At 38.5% G+C, this 18615-nt stretch overlaps 1 protein-coding gene across 2 annotated transcripts; it reads right to left on the reverse strand.

Moving 5' to 3' along the window:
* Positions 1 to 1107: 1107 nt before the first annotated feature.
* LOC127410229 (protein FAM133-like) lies at positions 1108 to 6621 on the reverse strand. 2 transcript variants are annotated; one of them, XM_051645381.1, is made up of 7 exons: positions 6427 to 6621; positions 5985 to 6054; positions 5709 to 5846; positions 5339 to 5397; positions 2835 to 2924; positions 2600 to 2692; positions 1108 to 2323 (listed from the first exon to the last, which is right to left on the reverse strand). In XM_051645381.1, the coding sequence occupies exons 1-7, from the start codon at positions 6427 to 6429 to the stop codon at positions 2273 to 2275; spliced, it is 504 nt and encodes a 167-aa protein (XP_051501341.1). In that variant the 5' UTR covers positions 6430 to 6621; the 3' UTR covers positions 1108 to 2272. The 2 variants fall into 2 exon arrangements, with proteins under 2 accessions (XP_051501341.1, XP_051501342.1); XM_051645382.1 differs by having other exon boundaries at positions 5985 to 6621.
* Positions 6622 to 18615: the final 11994 nt, after the last annotated feature.

The following is an 18615-nucleotide window of genomic DNA, read 5'->3' on the forward strand; positions in this document are numbered from 1 at the left end:
ATAGTTACTCATGAAAATGTCCCCATTGAAACCCATTAAAATTGCAATATTTGATCCCAATGCCATTAAAGCATAAAATCATGAATTCTATGATATTATGCTTTCATTCCGGAGCCCTGGCTTCAAATAAAAAAAATTACAAAAAAATTATATTTTCCACCAGATGCCGCTAGTTTTCTCATGTTTAGCCTATGGAGCAAATACATGCTTTTTTCCTATTTTCTGTTTGCTGTATTATAGAGCACTGCAGGCCAGTTGAATAAACACTGCAGCTAAAATTGTGTGGGTGTGTTGGTATGGATGTCAGAGTGTGTTTTGTATATGTATTGAGAAATTTTTGTGTGTAAAAAAACAACAACAGTGGCATTATGTAAACAAACTGGCATTTAAAGGCTTAAAATCCTGAAAATTAATGAATATTTGTTAGTTATGATCAGGATTGATGATGGTTTAAAAATCTAAGTCAGTCAAAGTGGAAGAAAATATTAATATATATTATGGCAGTTTTTTGACATGGACATTTTTGTCCTCTAAGGACCTCTGAGTAACTTTTTTAAATTGATGCACAATGATTAAGCAAGTAGTATTCAGCTGGTCATGTGATTCTAACATGGCAGTCCCCATGAGGTGCCCCTGCTTCATACAAATGTTTCAATTACTATTCATTTCTTTAGAAGTAAAATGTTTTAAATGAGGAAACAAAATTACTGAGCGAACCTTTAAGTAAATTAAATAGCAAAAATCTTCTTTTTTTTGTGTGTGTGTGTACAGCAATGATCTTACAATGGAAGTCTATGGGACAGGTCCCAATTTCCCAACTGCATCGATTTCGTCTCGATACAGACACAAATCATGCTCTTAAGATCGTAACTTATAATGTACATTACTTTGCGATGGAACAATGCTTGTTTCCCAAATAGCATATAGATCACTCACTATAGAACTTAAAATCAAAATAAGAGATGTCTTTAAGTCCCTTTAAGGCAAGTCAGGTCACTTGGTGGCCATGTTGGATACATTTCAGTTCAGTTACACCTGTTTCAACAGGAAATACATCAACTCAAGAAGGGAAAAAAAACAAAAACAAAAAAAAAAAAACTTGACAAGCCATTTTAAGTTATTTAATTGCATTGTTAAAGGAGCAAAGGCCACCATTTTCACACAAATCTTCAGGAGTTTGTCTCCCCAACACAAACATAGTGCGAAAACAGCCAAAACTTCATGCTATTATGTGGAGGTATATGCTCATTATTACAATATAGCTATGCTCTGGAGGAGTTTGTCTTTTGAAATAAAAGAAATTGTATAGCTCTAGGCCGCTAAATAATACATATTATTCATAGGATGACAAAACCACCGCAAAATAAATATATTTTCATACAATCTCTACTAATTACTAAACTATCTAAAAACATTTCCTGTTAATTATTAGAAACTACTGTATGTGTCACTCTAGAGCTAATTTATGTCTGAGAAGCTATAAAAGAAAGGACTTCAACATTCAGAGTGGGAATGTATTTTACAGAATTGACAAAATAACGGTCAAATACACAGATCCACAAAAGGGCAGATCCTGGAGGGCTAATCTCAACAATCTAGTGCGGAGGTAAATACACCATAGAGTAAATAGATTTTCATAGGGGATAGTAACACAACAATGGAACGACTCATCAACATTGTTGCTTCTGATTTGAATTGTTTTGAAAAAAGAAAAAAAAAGGGCGAAGCTTCACTATGATACAATATAAAACGTAATATTCCAGGTGAAAGGTTGAATGAGTCCAAATTGTCCTTGTATTAATCACAATAAAACATCATTTAGTCTCTCTAATTCAGCATCTCTCATAACAATTCCTTACACCTCTGATTTTGGACAGATTTAGTATAGTAATTATTTACTTGAGGTTTGCCATTTAAAGATGAGAACACAAAAACATGATCCCCATGATTACTCATACATATATATATATATATATATATATATATATATATATATATATATATATTTATTATTTTTTTTAATTTCAGTAACATGTAACAATGTTACAGCCAAGCTACTACATTTCTCATAGTGTACAGTTAATCAGATACAAAACATACTGTACGTATTGTCTGAAATAAAAAATGGGGACAACAACCATCTACATAAAACAATTTATGGTAAGGAATAGTCAATGTATAGCATCAGGACAACATCAGTCATTGAAGATGGTTTTTCCCTGAGTGGTGGTCAGGCTCGTAATGCAAAATAAAAGTCCTGATTGGGACTGAATCAGAAGGTGGAGTTTAAGAACTCCAGCAGTTCGGCTCTGTTTTTGTCCCTCTGTAATGAGAAAAAGCAACATGTGGATGAAAAATCTGTGCACAAAACTTACCGAGTACTATCCATTTGATTTAGATGGTAAAACGGATTCTGAAAATTATTTTAAGCTATTTACAATTGCCAAAAGGAGACTAAGGTGAGTGAAATTATGTCATTAGGTTTTACACAGACGTGTTGTTTGGAGGTTGGATTTATGATTGATGGAGATTGTGGTGTTTGATCTGTTGAGTTTATTTCATGTACTCCCTGACAACTCACGATGTGCATTTAACTTACCTGCTTGTCCTTCTTTGATTTTTTCACTTTCATTTTAATCTTCTTCCCTGAAATCATACTATACTTGCCGCTTTTCTTCTTTTCCTTAAGGTACTGGGGACGACAGAGAACTTTTATTATGCTGACAGTAAACTTTGCACAATCAGTATTTACAGAAAAAATGTGAAAATTCATCAGCGAACACCAAATAAACGCTGAAAGATGATGTGTGTGAGGTTTTCAGTAGAGTGGGCACCTTTGAAATCTGAACAGGTCCAGAGGTTTCGTCCTGCACTTTTTGTCCCTTTTCCTTCTTCCGTTTGCGTGTCTTCTCTTTTCTTCCTTTCTATTAGCAATAATCAAATCCAAAGCGACTTTTAATCAGTGAACATAAAAAGCTGGCGGGGAAACTGAGGTAATAAACTAGCATCTTTAACACTCATTTATTATGTCGGTCAATCCAGAGAATTTGTTTGCATCTCTATCTCCAATAGTACATTTAAGGTTCGCAACACTTCTTATCCGTGATCTTTCCAGATGTTTGTGATTACAAATACAAATAACTTTGATTCAGATCGACTCGCTAATGAATCATTCAGTCTGATGTTTGAATCGTTTAACGATTCATTGAAAAGAACTGACTCAAAAGAATGATTAAGTCACAAATTGGACATCACTTTCACTTGAGAGCAAAGTTTTATTTTACACAATATTATGCAATATTTAGTCAACTAAATATTTAATTGTAAAACATAACTACACATTTTTTTTTTTATTATTCATTACAGAAATGTCAAGGACTTTTAAAGGAATGTTCTGGGTTCAATACAAGTTGAGCTCAATCGACGGCATTTGTGGCATAATATTGATAACCACATAAAATTTATTTAGACTTGTTCCTTGTTTTCTTTAAAAGAAGCAAAAATCGAGGTTACATTGAGGCACTTACAATGGTAGTGAATGGGGCCAATTGTTTGAGGGTTTAAAAGCAGAACTGTGAAGCTTATTATTTTATAAAAGCACTTACATTAATTATTCTGATAAAACTTTTGAGCTGTAAAGTTATTTAAATTGTAATTTCTACAGTGGTTTTAGGGTTTGTTGATATTACATCATCATGGTAATAAAGTTATTATATATATATATATATATATATATATATATATATATATATATATATATATATATAAAAACTTTACACAGATGCGGTAAGTGATTTTATGACACTAAAATTATGTTAAAATGCATATTGTTTATGTCTTGTGGCTATACTTTGAAACAGTGAATATTTTAACTTTTGCAGATTGGCCCCCCATTCACTTCCATTGTAAGTGTCTCACTGGAACTTTTTTTTTTTTAAGAAAAAGAGGCGAGTCGAAACAAATTTTTGTGTTAACCAACATTAAGCCACAAATGCTATCGATTGAGCTTAACTTGTATTAAACCCGGAACATTCCTCTAAGGAGTTTCTTGCAACTGGCGGCATGTGTTTAAGAGTCAAATGTCAAATATTAAGCCAACTTAAAGGGTCAGTTCACTCAAAAGTCATCATTTACTCACTTTCTTCCATGTAACACAAAAGCAGATGTTAGGCAGAATGTTAGCCTCAGTCACCATTCACTTTCATTGTTTGGTTTGAAACAACAAGAGGGTGAGAAAATGATGACAGAATTAAAATATTTTGGGTGAACTACACCTTTAAAGAAAACTGCAGAGGGTCATGACTTTGCCTTATGCAATCACTTATCACAAATATCAGAGCGGGAGTGGGCTGTTTAGAATTGGACCATTAAAGGAATGTTCCGGGTTCAATACAAGTTGAGCTCGATCGACAGCATTTGTGGCATAATGTTGATTACTACAAAAATTAATTTCGACTTGTATCTCGTTTTCTTAGAAGTTAAAATCAAGAAGTTAAAATCTGGGTTACAGTGAGACACTTACAATGGAAGTGAATGGGGCAAATCTGTAAATGTTAAAATATTCACTGTTTCAAAAGTATAGCCACGAGATGTAAACAATATGCATGTAAACATGATTTTAGTGTCATAAAATCACTTACTAACTGCATCTGTGTAAAGTCATAGCCAACTTTACAACTTCGTTGCCATGTCGATGTAATATCAACAAAACGACTGTAAAAATGACGATTTAAACAACTTTACAGATCAAATAACACATTTTTAACAGAAGAATTAATGCAAGTGCTTTTATAAAATTAAGCTTCACATTTCTGCCTTTTAACCCTCCAAAAATTGGCCACAAGCACTTTCATTGTAAGATCCTCACTGTAACCTTGATTTTTGCTTTGTGATTTTTTTGTGGTTATCAACGTTCTGCCACAAATGCTGTCGACTGAGCTTAACTTGTATTGATCCCGTAATATTCCTTTAAGATTGTATTAATTCCCAGGCCTGGAAAACAACATTTAAAAATTCTCTAATATTTAATGAGTCTTCCATGACCATGAGAACCCTGTACATTAGTATTTCAATATGCATATTCTGCATAATCTGCAAAGTCGTAATTTTTTCAAATCCATATGGTGACTCCAGTGGTGTGGAAATTTCACACTTAACCTTTAAATTCAGTCTGAACATAAATGTATGCATGAATGCTCTCAATGAGTTACAGTGGTTCAGTATATAATCACCGAAACCTAACCCTAACCCTAACTCTTCCTTAACTGCAATTGTTTTATTTGGAGGTCAAATGCATTTACAAAGCAAACTCTAGGTGAATTCATAAAGAGCAAGTTACCTTTTTGCCATGTTTCTCTTTGAGTTTCTTTGAAGATTTTCTTCGCTTTTTGCAAGAATCTAAGGCAGTGGAAGCACAAAACACATCAAAAAAATTTTTATTTTAGTTTTTTTTAGTTTTCTCTAATCTGCGGTGTAATTAAAATCTTTTTTTATTTTTGTTTTTATTATTTCCTCTTTCCTGTTAATGAATTATTTGAAGTTTCACCACATCTACAAAATTAGTCATCATGAACTGTGTTCTGTACATAACTTGACTTGTATTACGCATGTGATCCTAAAATCAAAGATGCCATGCATGTACCATCTCTACTCTGCTTATTAATAATGTACTACATAATAAATAGCAATTTAAATTAAATTTTACTTACCTGAGCTACTGGAGCTGGACTTACTACGAGATGAATCACTGCTGGATGAAGACCGTGATGACGAGGATGATGATGATGAGGAAGAACTGGAAGATGACGAAGATGATCTGCTCCTTTTACGTTTCCGATTTTCTCTTTCTGTTAATGTATATATTTAAAAAAAAAAAAACTGTAGCCGTAAGTAACATCATTGAAGTATGTTTGGCTGATCAGGGTTAATAATCCTTTCATTGCATTTCTAATGCCAATACACAGCAGGTGCTGATCGAAACTCACCTCTGCTCCGAGATCTTCTTCTGTCTTTTGCACTTGACTCGCTCCCCTCCATGCTATCCGCTTTGGCTGACTAAATAAGAACAAATCAAGCATCCAAACCCTTCCACATGTTCAAAACCTAGTAAAATGACTACTGGACAGCATTTGTGGACATACTGGTCCCAGAAAAACAATTTAGGAACGCCCATACGATGCCAAAACAATGCTAAGCAGGCAGCTCACTAGGTTTGGAAACACAACCATAATTTAAGTTTACATTCTAGTCAGGTCTGCTGCAATCAGTCTTTCTTTAATGGATTTACCTCGTAAATTATGTAGACTCTATCTATATAAAGTGCTTGGATGTAATGTGTGAAGCCAAAACCAGAGCTGACTATAGAATTACAGCTTTATCTGCATGTTTAATAATAATGGTCTTCGTTTAGGCAGTTCAACACTTTACCATGTTTAACAGTCCTCGGAGTTTTCCGATGTAAAATAATTCACAACAGCATGAAAATCAGAACAATCTCGATCTTAATAAAAATAAAGTAAGGTGAATATAAAGACTATGTTTTCATTTCTGTGATCAGTGCTGCAAGTCAATCATATCAACAGCACAGCGCGGCCATCTTGATTTACGTCATGAAAAATTATCCATCCGGGTTACTCCCATGCGCAGGCGCGTGAATCTTTAAACGGCGGTTCGCAACTTAATCATTGTGCGTCAATAAAAAAAGTTACTCAGAGGTCATTAGAGGACAAACATGTCCGCGTCAAAAAACTGCCATAAAAATATTATAAATTAATATTATTTTCCACTTTCACTGTCTTAGATTTTTTTTTAACCAACATCAGTCCTGATCACAACTACCAAATATTCATTCATTTTCAGGATTTTAACCCTTTAAATGCCAGTTTGTTTACATAATGCCACTGTTGTTTTACACACACACACACACACACACACACACACACACACACACACACACACACACACACACACACACATATTTCTCAATACACACATACAAAACACACTCTGACATCCATACCAACACACCCACACAATTTTAGCTGCATCATTTATTCAATTGGCCTGCAGTGCTCTATTATACAGCAAACAGAAAATAGGGGGAAAAAAGCATGTATTTGCTCCATAGGCTAAACCTGAGAAAATTGGCGCCATCTGGTGGAAAATATTAAACATAAAAATTTTGAAGCCAGGGCTCTGGAATGAAAGCATGTCATAGAATTCATGATTTTATGCTTTAATGGCACTGGGATCAAATATTGCAGTTTTAATGGGTTTCAATGGGGACATTTTTGTCCTTAAGGACCTGGGTGTTTTGTGTACACAGTGTATTATAGATGTATTATAGGAACTGTATATAAATATTAAAATTCCCCCAAAAATACACACCTTTGGTAAAATTTATGCTTTTGGCATTAACACAGCCAAAATGATCGAAAAAACTAAAATGAAAAAGACAAAAATGTCCCGAAGGTCGCACAAGGGTTAAGCAGTGCATTATGTACTGTTAGCATGGACCAGAGACGCTCCTTTCTTCTCCCCCCCTCTCCATCTTCAGGCGAATCAGGACCTAAGCTCCAGTTGGCGCTGCATGTTCAGCTCCTCCAGCTTACAAACCCAGCCCCCCACCGCCCAGAGAGAAGAGAGAGAGGGAGAAAAAAAAGAAAGAAATTTGTATATACAATGCAACATTTCCTTTACTATGTTACATACCTATACTTATTTCATCCAACTCCTTATCCATCTTCTCCCTACACTATATTCTATCTATTAAATGAATGCTTTTCAAAAACTGTAGCAGTAGCGATACTATAGTACTTCCAGTCTCTGGTAATTTGTTGTTCCCATGTCTTTTCAACTCTTCTAATAATTTATTGTCTTTGTACTATATACTTCCTGCAATGAATTAGGACATGTTGAACAGACTCACTGATCCCACACCAATCATACAGTCCAGTTGGATATTTTGATATTAAATACATTCTTTTACTGAGTCCTGTGTGCCCCAGCCTGAGTCTTAATATTTCACTTTCTTCTCTTCTGCTCCTACCAGAAAACCTTCCTCTTCCCTATAGTGGCTGTATTGAGTATAAATGTGTGTCCTTTTATTCTGAGTCCCAATACTGCTGCCATTTTTTATGTACTTGCTTTTTTAGCTTTTGATTTAAGCTCTGATCTGCTATGTAATACTTGTATGTCAACTGCACTCTTTACCATTGCCTGCTTTGCCAACCTGTCTGCCTCCTCATTCCACAGCGCATGAATCACAGGTACTCTGTAATAATAATTCTCCAATATAGCTGTTCAGCCATGACGTCAATTTGTAGGCGAACCCGGAAGTCTAATTCGCCATGGGTTCCCTCTGGATTTTCCAATGGATTTATACAAGTCATGCCCTTATTTAAACTACCTGCAGGCTTATCTTGCTGTTGGTCGGCATCAGATCCATTCACAATCACGTGGGTTTATGTAATGTTTTTTATTTATTTTTTTATTTTTTTACTTATGAGTAAATTAAGGTCTGTGGTAAACATTACTTGACGAAAAGTAGACGTTTTGTTCTACAACATACATTACACACAGTCATACCTCAAACGTGACTTTTGAAGCCCTATTGAATGATATACACTGGTGGAAAAAAGTTTGGAATAATGTACAAATTTTGCTCTTTTGGAAAGAAATTGGTATTTTTATTCACCAAAGTGGCATTCAACTGATCACAATGTATAGTCTGGACATTAATAATGTGAAAAATTACTATTACAATTTGATTTTTTTTTTAAACTACTTCAAAGAGCTCTCATCAAAACATCCTCCATGTGCAGCAATGACAGCTTTGCAGATCCTTGGCATTCCAGCTGTCAGTTTGTCCAGATACTCAGGTGACACTTCACCCCACTCTTCCTGTAGAACTTGCCATAGATGTGGCTGTCTTGTCGGGCACTTCTCATGCACCTTACAGTCTAGCTGATCCCACAAAAGCTCAGTGGGGTTAAGATCCATAACACTCTTTTCCAATTATCTGTTGTCCAATATCTGTGTTTCTTTGCCCACTCTAACATTTTCTTTTTGATTTTCTGTTTCAAAAGTGTTTTTTTCTTTGCAATTCTTCCCATAAGGCCTGCACCCCTGAGTCTTCTCTTCACTGTTGTACATGAAACTGGTGTTGAGCAGGTAGAATTCAATGAAGCTGTCAGCTGAGGACATGTGAGGCATATATTTCTCAAACTAGAGACTCTGGTGTACTTATCCTCTTGTTTAGTTGTACATCTGGCCTTCCGCATCTCTTTCTGTCCTTGTTAGAGCCAGTTGTCCTTTGTCTTTGAAGACTGTAGTGTACACCTTTGTATGAAATCTTCAGGTTTTTTTTTGACAATTTCAAGCATTATATAGCCTTCATTCCTCAAAACAATGATTGACTGATAAGTTTCTAGAGAAAGCTGTTTCTTTTTTTGCCATTTTTGACCTAATATTGACGTTAAGACATGCCAGTCTATTGCATACTGTGGCAACTCAAAAACAAACACAAAGACAATGTTAAGCTTAACGAACCAAATAGCTTTCAGCTGTGTTTGATATAATGGCAAGTGATTTTCTAGTACCAAATTAGCAATGTAGCATGATTACTCAAGGATAATCTGTTGGAGTGATGGCTGCTGGAAATGGGGCCTGTCTAGATTTGATAAAAAATGACTATTTTCAAATAGTGATGGTGGTGTTTTTTTTCCATCTGTAATGTCCTCACTATACTTTGTGATCAGTTGAATGCCACTTTGGTGAATTAAAGTACCAATTTCCTTCTGAAACAGCAAAATCTGTACATTATTACAAACTTTTGGCCACCAGTGTACTTAAAAAGAAAAAACACATGGCGGCTTCAAAAGTCCCATTTGAGGTATGACTGTGTGTAATTAATATTGTAGAACAAAACGTTCATGTTTCGTCAAGTAATGTTTACCACAGACCTTATTTTACTCATAAGTTCAGAAACCCCATTATAAAAACCCCTTGAAAAATCCTGAGGGAACCCATGGCAAATTATCTTCCGGGTTTTTGGACAACAAGCTGAATAGCTCTATTGTCACTATGCACTGTCTGTTTTCAATAACGTGGCTATTGAATGTTCTCTGTGTCATTATTAATGAGTAAATTATTGTCTAGACTGCTGCTGAAGTAGCACGTAGACAGCATTGTAACTTGATGTCAACCTGTTTCTTTTCTCAGCTTTATTATTTATTTATGCTGTATGTTGGGAACTAATCCTTAATCCTTAAGATTTAAAAAAGTATACTTCTTAGTTCACACATTTCTCCAATGAGGCAAAACCCGCCCTGAGATTTGAATGCCATTCTAAAGGAGGATTAAATTTTCTGAGCCGTTAAGTGCCCGCTGGAGAGGACTCTAATATTAACCAGTAACATATGCCACCAAGTGGTGTTCAAGTGCATTGAAAAGCAAGCAGAAGAGCCAAAAGTTGGGTTTGTACTACAGAGACTATTTAGCCCGAGACGGAGCACTTGTATTAAAATGAATAGGAGAAATTGGATGGATTTAGAAAAGGAAGTTCTGCCTTACAGGTAAAAGAACCTTTTAGATACAGACATCAACTTGAGATGGTGCATGTGCATTAGCTGGACCAGCCTGAACATTTTTGTTTTATCTTTTACCATGATCAGAGATAAAGAAGCTCAATTTATGAAACCATTGTTGTCAGATTTCAGTGCTGATTTGAAATATGTTTTTTGATCATAATCTTGACCAACCGTTTTGGAGATTTTGGTCTTTCCCTATTCAAGTATATAGGAGCTGTACTTATATGTCATTTGCCTTGCCTTGTAAGGGAACTTGGTACCACCTAATGAAAAGGGCTGTTGCTAGTGGGGTAAAAGGTGGTGATGATTCTAATGGCCCACAGCCCAGGGAGGTCCACAATACTCCAATACTTACACTATAGGCCTCTACCCTGTTACTAAATTATCATATAGATAATACAGCTTGTACAGGTGCATCTCAATAAATTAGAATGTCGTGGAAAAGTTCATTTATTTCAGTAATTCAACTCAAATTGTGAAACTCGTGTATTAAATAAATTCAGTGCACACAGACTGAAGAAGTTTAAGTCTTTGGTTCTTTTAACTGTGATGATTTTGGCTCACATTTAACAAAAACCCACCAATTCACTATCTCAAAAAATTAGAATACATCATAAGACCAATAAAAAAAACATTTTTAGTGAATTGATGGCCTTCTGGAAAGTATGTTCATTTACTGTATATGTACTCAATACTTGGTAGGGGCTCCTTTTGCTTTAATTACTGCCTCAATTTGGCGTGGCATGGAGGTGATCAGTTTGTGGCACTGCTGAGGTGGTATGGAAGCCCAGGTTTCTTTGGCAGTGGCCTTCAGCTCATCTGTATTTTTTGGTCTCTTGTTTCTCATTTTCCTCTTGACAATACCCCATAGATTCTCAATGGGGTTCAGGTCTGGTGAGTTTGCTGGCCATTCAAGCACACCAACACCATGGTCATTTAACCAACTTTTGGTGCTTTTGGCAGTGTGGGAAGGTGCCAATTCCTGCTGGAAAATGAAATCAGCATCTTTAAAAAGCTGGTCAGCAGAAGGAAGCATGAAGTGCTCCAAAATTTCTTGGTAAACGGGTGCAGTGACTTTGGTTTTCAAAAAACACAATGGACCAACACCAGCAGATGACATTGCACCCCAAATCATCACAGACTGTGGAAACTTAACAATGGACTTCCAGCAACTTGTGCTATGAACTTCTCCACCCTTCCTCCAGACTCTAGGACCTTGGTTTCCAAATGAAATACAAAACTTGCTTTCATCTGAAAAGAGGACTTTGGAACACTGGGCAACAGTCCAGTTCTTCTTCTCCTTAGCCCAGGTAAGATGCCTCTGACGTTGTCTTTGGTTCAGGAGTGGCTTAACAAGAGGAATACGACAACTGTAGCCAAATTCCTTGACATGTCTGTGTGTGGTGGCTCTTGATGCCTTGACCCCAGCCTCAGTCCATTCCTTGTGAAGTTCACCCAAATTCTTGAATCGATTTTGCTTGACAATCATAAGGCTGCGGTTCTCTTGGTTGGTTGTGCATCTTTTTCTTCCACACTTTTTCCTTCCACTCAACTTTCTGTTAACATGCTTGGATACAGCACTCTGTGAACAGCCAGCTTCTTTGGCAATGAATGTTTGTAGCTTACCCTCCTTGTGAAGGGTGTCAATGATTGTCTTCTGGACAACTGTCAGATCAGCAGTCTTCCCCATGATTGTGTAGCCTAGTGAACCAAACTGAGAGACCATTCTGAAGGCTCAGGAAACCTTTGCAGGTGTTTTGAGTTGATTAGCTGATTGGCATGTCACCATATTCTAATTTTTTGAGATAGTGAATTGGTGGGTTTTTGTTAAATGTGAGCCAAAATCATCACAATTAAAAGAACCAAAGACTTAAACTACTTCAGTCTGTGTGCATTGAATTTATTTAATACACGAGTTTCACAATTTGAGTTGAATTACTGAAATAAATGAACTTTTCCACGACATTCTAATTTATTGAGATGCACCTGTATGTCTAAGAATTAAATCAAAACCACACAAACATGGAATATTAGTAAAAGAAGTCTCAGAATCAATGTCACCCATCTCCCCTCCCTAGTACCGATGGTTTGCTCGTGCTTAAAGAGGTCATAAAGTGCTATTTTTTTTATTTTTTATTATTGTTTTATTATCTTCCCTGAGGTCCAATGATAATGCTATGAATGTTTTTGTTTTTTTTTTGTTTTTTTTTTTAGCAGCAAAACAGTAACAATTTAGTAATATATGATAATTTTCCACCCTGTTTTTGGCCCTCTGTCTGAAACGCTCAGTTTTGGCCTAAGTGCCTCCTTAAAACTTAAATGTAAATGCCCACTGTTCTGATTTGCTAACATCATGCTGCCCCTCAAATGCAGCAAACTCAATCAGAAGAACATTATAAAACAAAATTTCAGGGTTTACACGTAACGCACATACAACACATTGCATCTGAATATATTAATCTGTTCATCTCAAGCACAACTTTTAAAGGAATAGTTCACCAAAAAATGAAAATTCTCTCATTATTCACTTACTCTGATGCCATCCCAGATGTGTATGACTGTCTTTCTTCAGCATAACACAAATTAAGATTTTTAGAAGAAGGTCCTTATAATGGAAGTACATGGGTGCCAGCACTTTGATGGCCCAAAAGTCATATTTAGCCAGCATAAAAGTAACCCATGCGACTCCAGTTGATTAATGAATATCTTCTGAAGCAAACTGATGCGTTTGTGTGAATAAATAAATAAATCGATAATTAAAACTTTATTAACTTTTAAAAAGCGCTTCCTGCCAACAGCTGATGTGAACAACTGGCTCATAAGAGTTATTTGTTGGGGAATCAGACAACACTGGGTGTGCTGTGTGTTCGGGCTGTAGATAAAAATAGCCTGCTCATAAGTGTTTCACACTGTACATTCAGTAGGTGGCAGCGCTGCCACTGAAATGTACTGCAGGAAACACTGTCAGGGTATTTTAATACATTGTTCGACCCGCATAGGCAGAAAATTGCACATGTAAGAATCATTAACGGAACCAAAGTCCTGAAAATCTTACAGTTCTAATATTTTTTTTTAAATGGAACCGGTTCTGAACAAGAACCGGTTCTCGGTTCCCAACAGTATTTGTGATACAGTTGCATTTCCACAGAGAGAAAACAAAGTAATCATTTTGCTACTGTTTTGTTAACATAATAAAAAAATTATGTATTTTTTGCATTCTTACTTAACATTAAAAATAAAAAAACAAAATATCAATCTCCAGAGCACCAAGACATTATCTATTAAACACATTTACAGATTCTAAATGTTCCTCAGCTTGACCTGTGCTACGTGGTTGATTTAATTTTTAAAGTCATATCTTAATAGCCACATACATTTTAGATTTGGCTACAAAAAAGCAATTAAACATTTTCATTGTTATTGCCCAGGAAAAAAGTTCACTGAACACAAGTTGTCCTTTTGTCCACAAGGGGTTATATTTGCATTCAGTCATTTAGCAGATGCTTTTGTCAAAATATGAGCAACATAAGTAATTTGTCATACAAAAGCCAACAATGTCTGTTGTATTGCAACCAAGATAAAATGTGAGGTTGTGGTCAAAAGATGGGTTGGCAGGGATCACCAGAAGTTCTGTCTCAGCAAGGTTGAGCTGAAGGTGGTGTTCCTTCATCCAGGCCAAGATATCTGACAGTCAGGCTGAGATACAAGCTGAAATGGTGGGATCGTTGGCTGGAATGTCAGGTGGAGCTGCATATCATCTGCATAGCAGTGACAGGAGAAGCCATGTGTCTTAATGATTGGTCGAATGATGTTGTGTGGATCGAGAAGAGGAGGGGTCTCGAACCAGCCAAGAGCAGTTCCTGTGATAGTGCCCAGGTTAGACAGGGTGGACATAAGGATCTGGTGGTTCACTGTATCAAAGGCAGCAGACAGGTCAAGGTTGATGAGGACAGCTGATTTGGAGTTAGCTCTTGCCAGTCACAGGGTTTCAGTTACTGACTGTAGAGCGGTCTCTGTGGAATTTACTTTTTTAAAAACCAGATCGATAACTGTAGACTAGGTTGTTCTGTGAAAGAAAAGTAGACAGCTAGTTAAACGCAATCCTCTCAAGAGTTTTTGCCAGGAATGGTAGGAGAGAGACCAGTCTGTAGTTTTCGACTACTGTGGGGTTATGTGTTAGTTTTTTATAATAGTGGGCTTACTTGAGCGGTAGTGGTGAGGAAGGTTCCTGTTTGCCTGTGTGTTACGTGTGTGTGCTTGTGTCTGTGTCCCTCTCTCTCCCTCTTGTGTTTTGCAGGTGTCACATGGAGAACGCTAGCTCCATTACCCGGACAACAGCTAATTTCTCCACCCAGCTTTTCATCAACGGCACCTGCTTCCCATTACCCCTTCCCTATTTAAGCTCCTCTCCTGTTCTGTCCTGTGCCAGATTGTTTTGTGTCTCCCTGTCAGTTGGTTCCAGTTTGCCCGTGTGCTGCAGTCTGGTTTTTTTATTTTTATTTTAGATTATTATGTTCTGTTTCTCCATTGTTAGAGTTTTTGGTTTGTTTTTGGTTTGTTTAGTAATAAAGCCCTTTAACTTACCTCTGCATTATATAAGTGCTTGTCTCACATACACACACAAATACAGTACAGCAGCATAACGCATTTGTTCACATGTTTACTATATTATATGTTCACAGTATTTTCTTTTTCATGACAAGGAATAAAAAAATACTCTTCTACACTCTACCCCCTCTACTGACTGTGCAGTGTCACATGAAAAAATAACTCACTCCAGGGCAGAGTATGGAGATGGAATTGTTGCATATTAACATACAAATGGAAAGAGATTCACAAACAGAAAGTTGGTTCACAAATAAATTGACAAATAAATGTAAGGAGTTTCACAAAAATGAAATGAATTCACAAATAAATAGAGATTTGCAAATAATGTTTTTTATTTAAAAATATATTTTTTAACTCACAAACACAACTCTGTCCAGCATTCATATTGTGATGAGACAGGAGAGGAATGCAGGCTCAGAGGACCAAGTAGACCAGAGCAGATCAGGCTGACGACCAGGAGACCAGGGAGACCAGAGCAGATCAGGCGGATGACCAGGAGTCCAGGGAGACCAGAGCAGATCAGGCGGATGGCCAGGAGACCAAGGACACCAGAGCAGAACAGGCGGATGGCCAGGCAGACCAGGGAGACCAGAGCAGATCAGGCAGATGGCCAGGAGACCAAGGAGAAGGCCTCAAGGTGGGGACTGGGTCAGGAGTCCTGGGAGGCGGCCGCAGGACCGAGACAGGATCAGGAATCCTGGGAGGCAGCCGCAGGGCCGAGACAGGGTCAGGAGGCCTGGGAGGCAGCCACAGGGCTGAGACAGGGTCAAGCGGCAGAGCTGATGTAGGAGGAGTCTCTGGGGGAGTGGGCGGAGCCGCAAGAGGAATAGTCTCTGGGGGAGCATGAAGAGCCGCAAGAGGAGTAGTCTCTGGAGGAGTGGGAGGAGCCGCAGGAGGCATAGTCTCTGGGGGAGTGGGAGGAGCAGCAGGAGCAGCAGGAGGAATAGTCTCTGGGGGAATGGGCGGAGCAGCAGGAGAAATAGTCTCTGGAGGAGCGGGCGGAGCCGCTCGGGAAATAGTCTCTGGGGGTGGAGCCGCTGTGGAAATAGTCTCTGGGGGCGGAGTCTTGGAAGACTCTGGGGAGGAGTCTTGGAAGATGGAGCCGTGGGAGGCTCAAGACAAAGAGTCCTGGATGAATGGGAAATTACCTCCATGGTCGCGAACATGGGAAGAGACTCAGGAATGACCTCCGTGGTCGTGAACATGGGAGGAGACTTGGGAACGACCTCCGTGGTCATGAACATGGGAGGAGACTCGGGAACGACCTCCGTGGTCATGTACATGGGAGGAGACTTGGGAACAGAAACTTTTCTTTTCTTCCTCCTTCTCTGGATGGCCGAAGTTGGCAATGCTGGCTCTGGGAGAGGCAAGGCTGGCAACGCTGGCTCGGGGACAGACGAGGCTGGCAACGCTGGCTCTGGGACAGACGAGGCTGGTAACTCCTTGGCTGTGGCAGGAATGGGCTCATTGACCGTGGCAGGCGTGGGTGCTGGCTCGTTGACTGTGGCAGGTGTGGTGCAGACAATTTTTGAGGTAGGTTCTTCATGGACCTATGCACTGACATCAGTGCAGATCATACAACTTGGAGACAGGGGCCGTGGAAGACTTCGAGACAGGGGCCGTGGAAGGCTTCAAGACAGGGCCCGTTGACGCAGGATTTGGTCATGGGTTCCCGCCATAATCCACTGTATAAGGGGAACCGCTAAGTTCCAGAGCCTTCTCCACATAATCGCCGAGCATCCAGTGAGGATCAGCCAGAGGCATGAGTTCCCTCAGTGCACTATTCAGACCGGCCCAGAAGAAAACCACCAGAGAGCGGTCTGGATAGTGCACTACATTTGCCAGCTCTAAAAACTCACGGGCGTAATCCTCAACTGGATGGTCCCCTTGCTGAAGGAGCAGAATCCTGATGGCCACTAGATCCATTTCTGGGTCAGTCTTTCTGTGACGAGACAGGAGAGGAATGAGGATCTAAATGCAGCCTTTTTAATAAAATAAAGGTGAACCAGGTAACTCAGAACATAATGAAACAAATCACAGGGAACAAAGAACAGCATAATACAAATGAAGACTGACAAAAAACCAGGGGAAAACAAGAGCTTAAATACACAAGGGAAAACAAGGGAATGAGGAACACCTGGGGAAACAATCAGGGGAAAACCAATCATGAAAAGAAACTACAAAGGACTACAAAACTAACAGGAAACAGGAACAGGGAACTAAACCAGAATTTCAACATAAAAGTAAAAACAAACAACAGGGAATATGTGACACATATGTGAATCGTGCGCATTTATTTGTGGATTGCATCCTATGAATTTGCGGATCGCTACACGCATTTGTCGATTTTGAAACAAATCTAGCATCAAGATGTGCACACAAATATACATATAGGTGGACTCCACTCATCGTCTACTTAAGCCAATCATATAACGGCCACATTACTCTGACTAATCGTAGCACATTCTATCTTCAACCAATCATGCTTCGTTTTACTATCAGGGTGGGACCAGAGTCACAGCGCTCTCATGAGCATGGAATCAAGCACATATCGATAAGCTCCAAGGCTGCAAATGTTTAAAGAAATGGATGTCATTAGAGGAATACTGTGACTTAAGGTTCGTACCATTTTCTCTCCATTATAAACATGTGTAGTGTCTTGTTAAATGTCGACAGCTGAAAATTGCCCATTTGTAGAGTGTCCTGATCATTAGCTTTATAGCTAATCTGGCTGACTGTATGAGTCTGCTATTTTAATTTTAACCGAGATTCTTGACTGAAATGTGTCGTCAAAACCTTTACTCTTAATGTTACATGGCAGATCCAAACAGACACACTACTAGACACTACAAAAGATCAGTAGTACAGATAGTGCCTTTATAAAACATTAATCATATTAGATGATCTTAGGATCACAAACTGTTCCCTGATGGCGGGAACGAGACGTTGTGTCGATGTAGTGACACTAGGGGTCACTCTTGGGAGCCCCAAACACCTCTGCTTTTTTGAAAAAGGACAATGAGAATTGGCTAGTGGAATGTGCATGCCACTTCCCCGGACATACGGGTATAAAAGGAGCTGGTATGCAACCACTCATTCAGGTTTTGTGCTGAGGAGCCGAGACCAGGTCCCGGCCATTTCAGCGGGTAGTTCAGCATTGTGGCCCTAGTGTGACCCCTAGTGTCACTACATCGACACAACGTCTCGTTCCCTCCATTAGGGAGCAGAGGTTACAAAAGTAACCAGGACATTCCCTATCGGTCACTCACTCAACATTGTGTCGATGTAGTGACACTAGGGGTCCCTATACAAAATGCCACAACTAGCTGAACCGTGTTGCATGAACTGGCGGTGTGTGACAGGCAGACTGCTGTGTGCCTCGTAGCCAGTGCACCATGCCGTCATGTAACCTCCCCCA

Source organism: Myxocyprinus asiaticus, chromosome 19, assembly GCF_019703515.2.
Source record: "Myxocyprinus asiaticus isolate MX2 ecotype Aquarium Trade chromosome 19, UBuf_Myxa_2, whole genome shotgun sequence".
Classification (NCBI taxonomy): Eukaryota; Metazoa; Chordata; class Actinopteri; order Cypriniformes; family Catostomidae; genus Myxocyprinus; species Myxocyprinus asiaticus.

Excerpts from the sequence above, each read along its gene's own strand:
- LOC127410229 (XM_051645381.1), bottom strand. Across the intron at positions 5,398-5,708 it reads GTCCAGCTCCAGTAGCTCAG|ATTCTTGCAAAAAGCGAAGA; the intron begins GTAAGTAAAATT and ends CCACTGCCTTAG. Across the intron at positions 2,324-2,599 it reads AATCAAAGAAGGACAAGCAG|AGGGACAAAAACAGAGCCGA; the intron begins GTAAGTTAAATG and ends TTCTCATTACAG.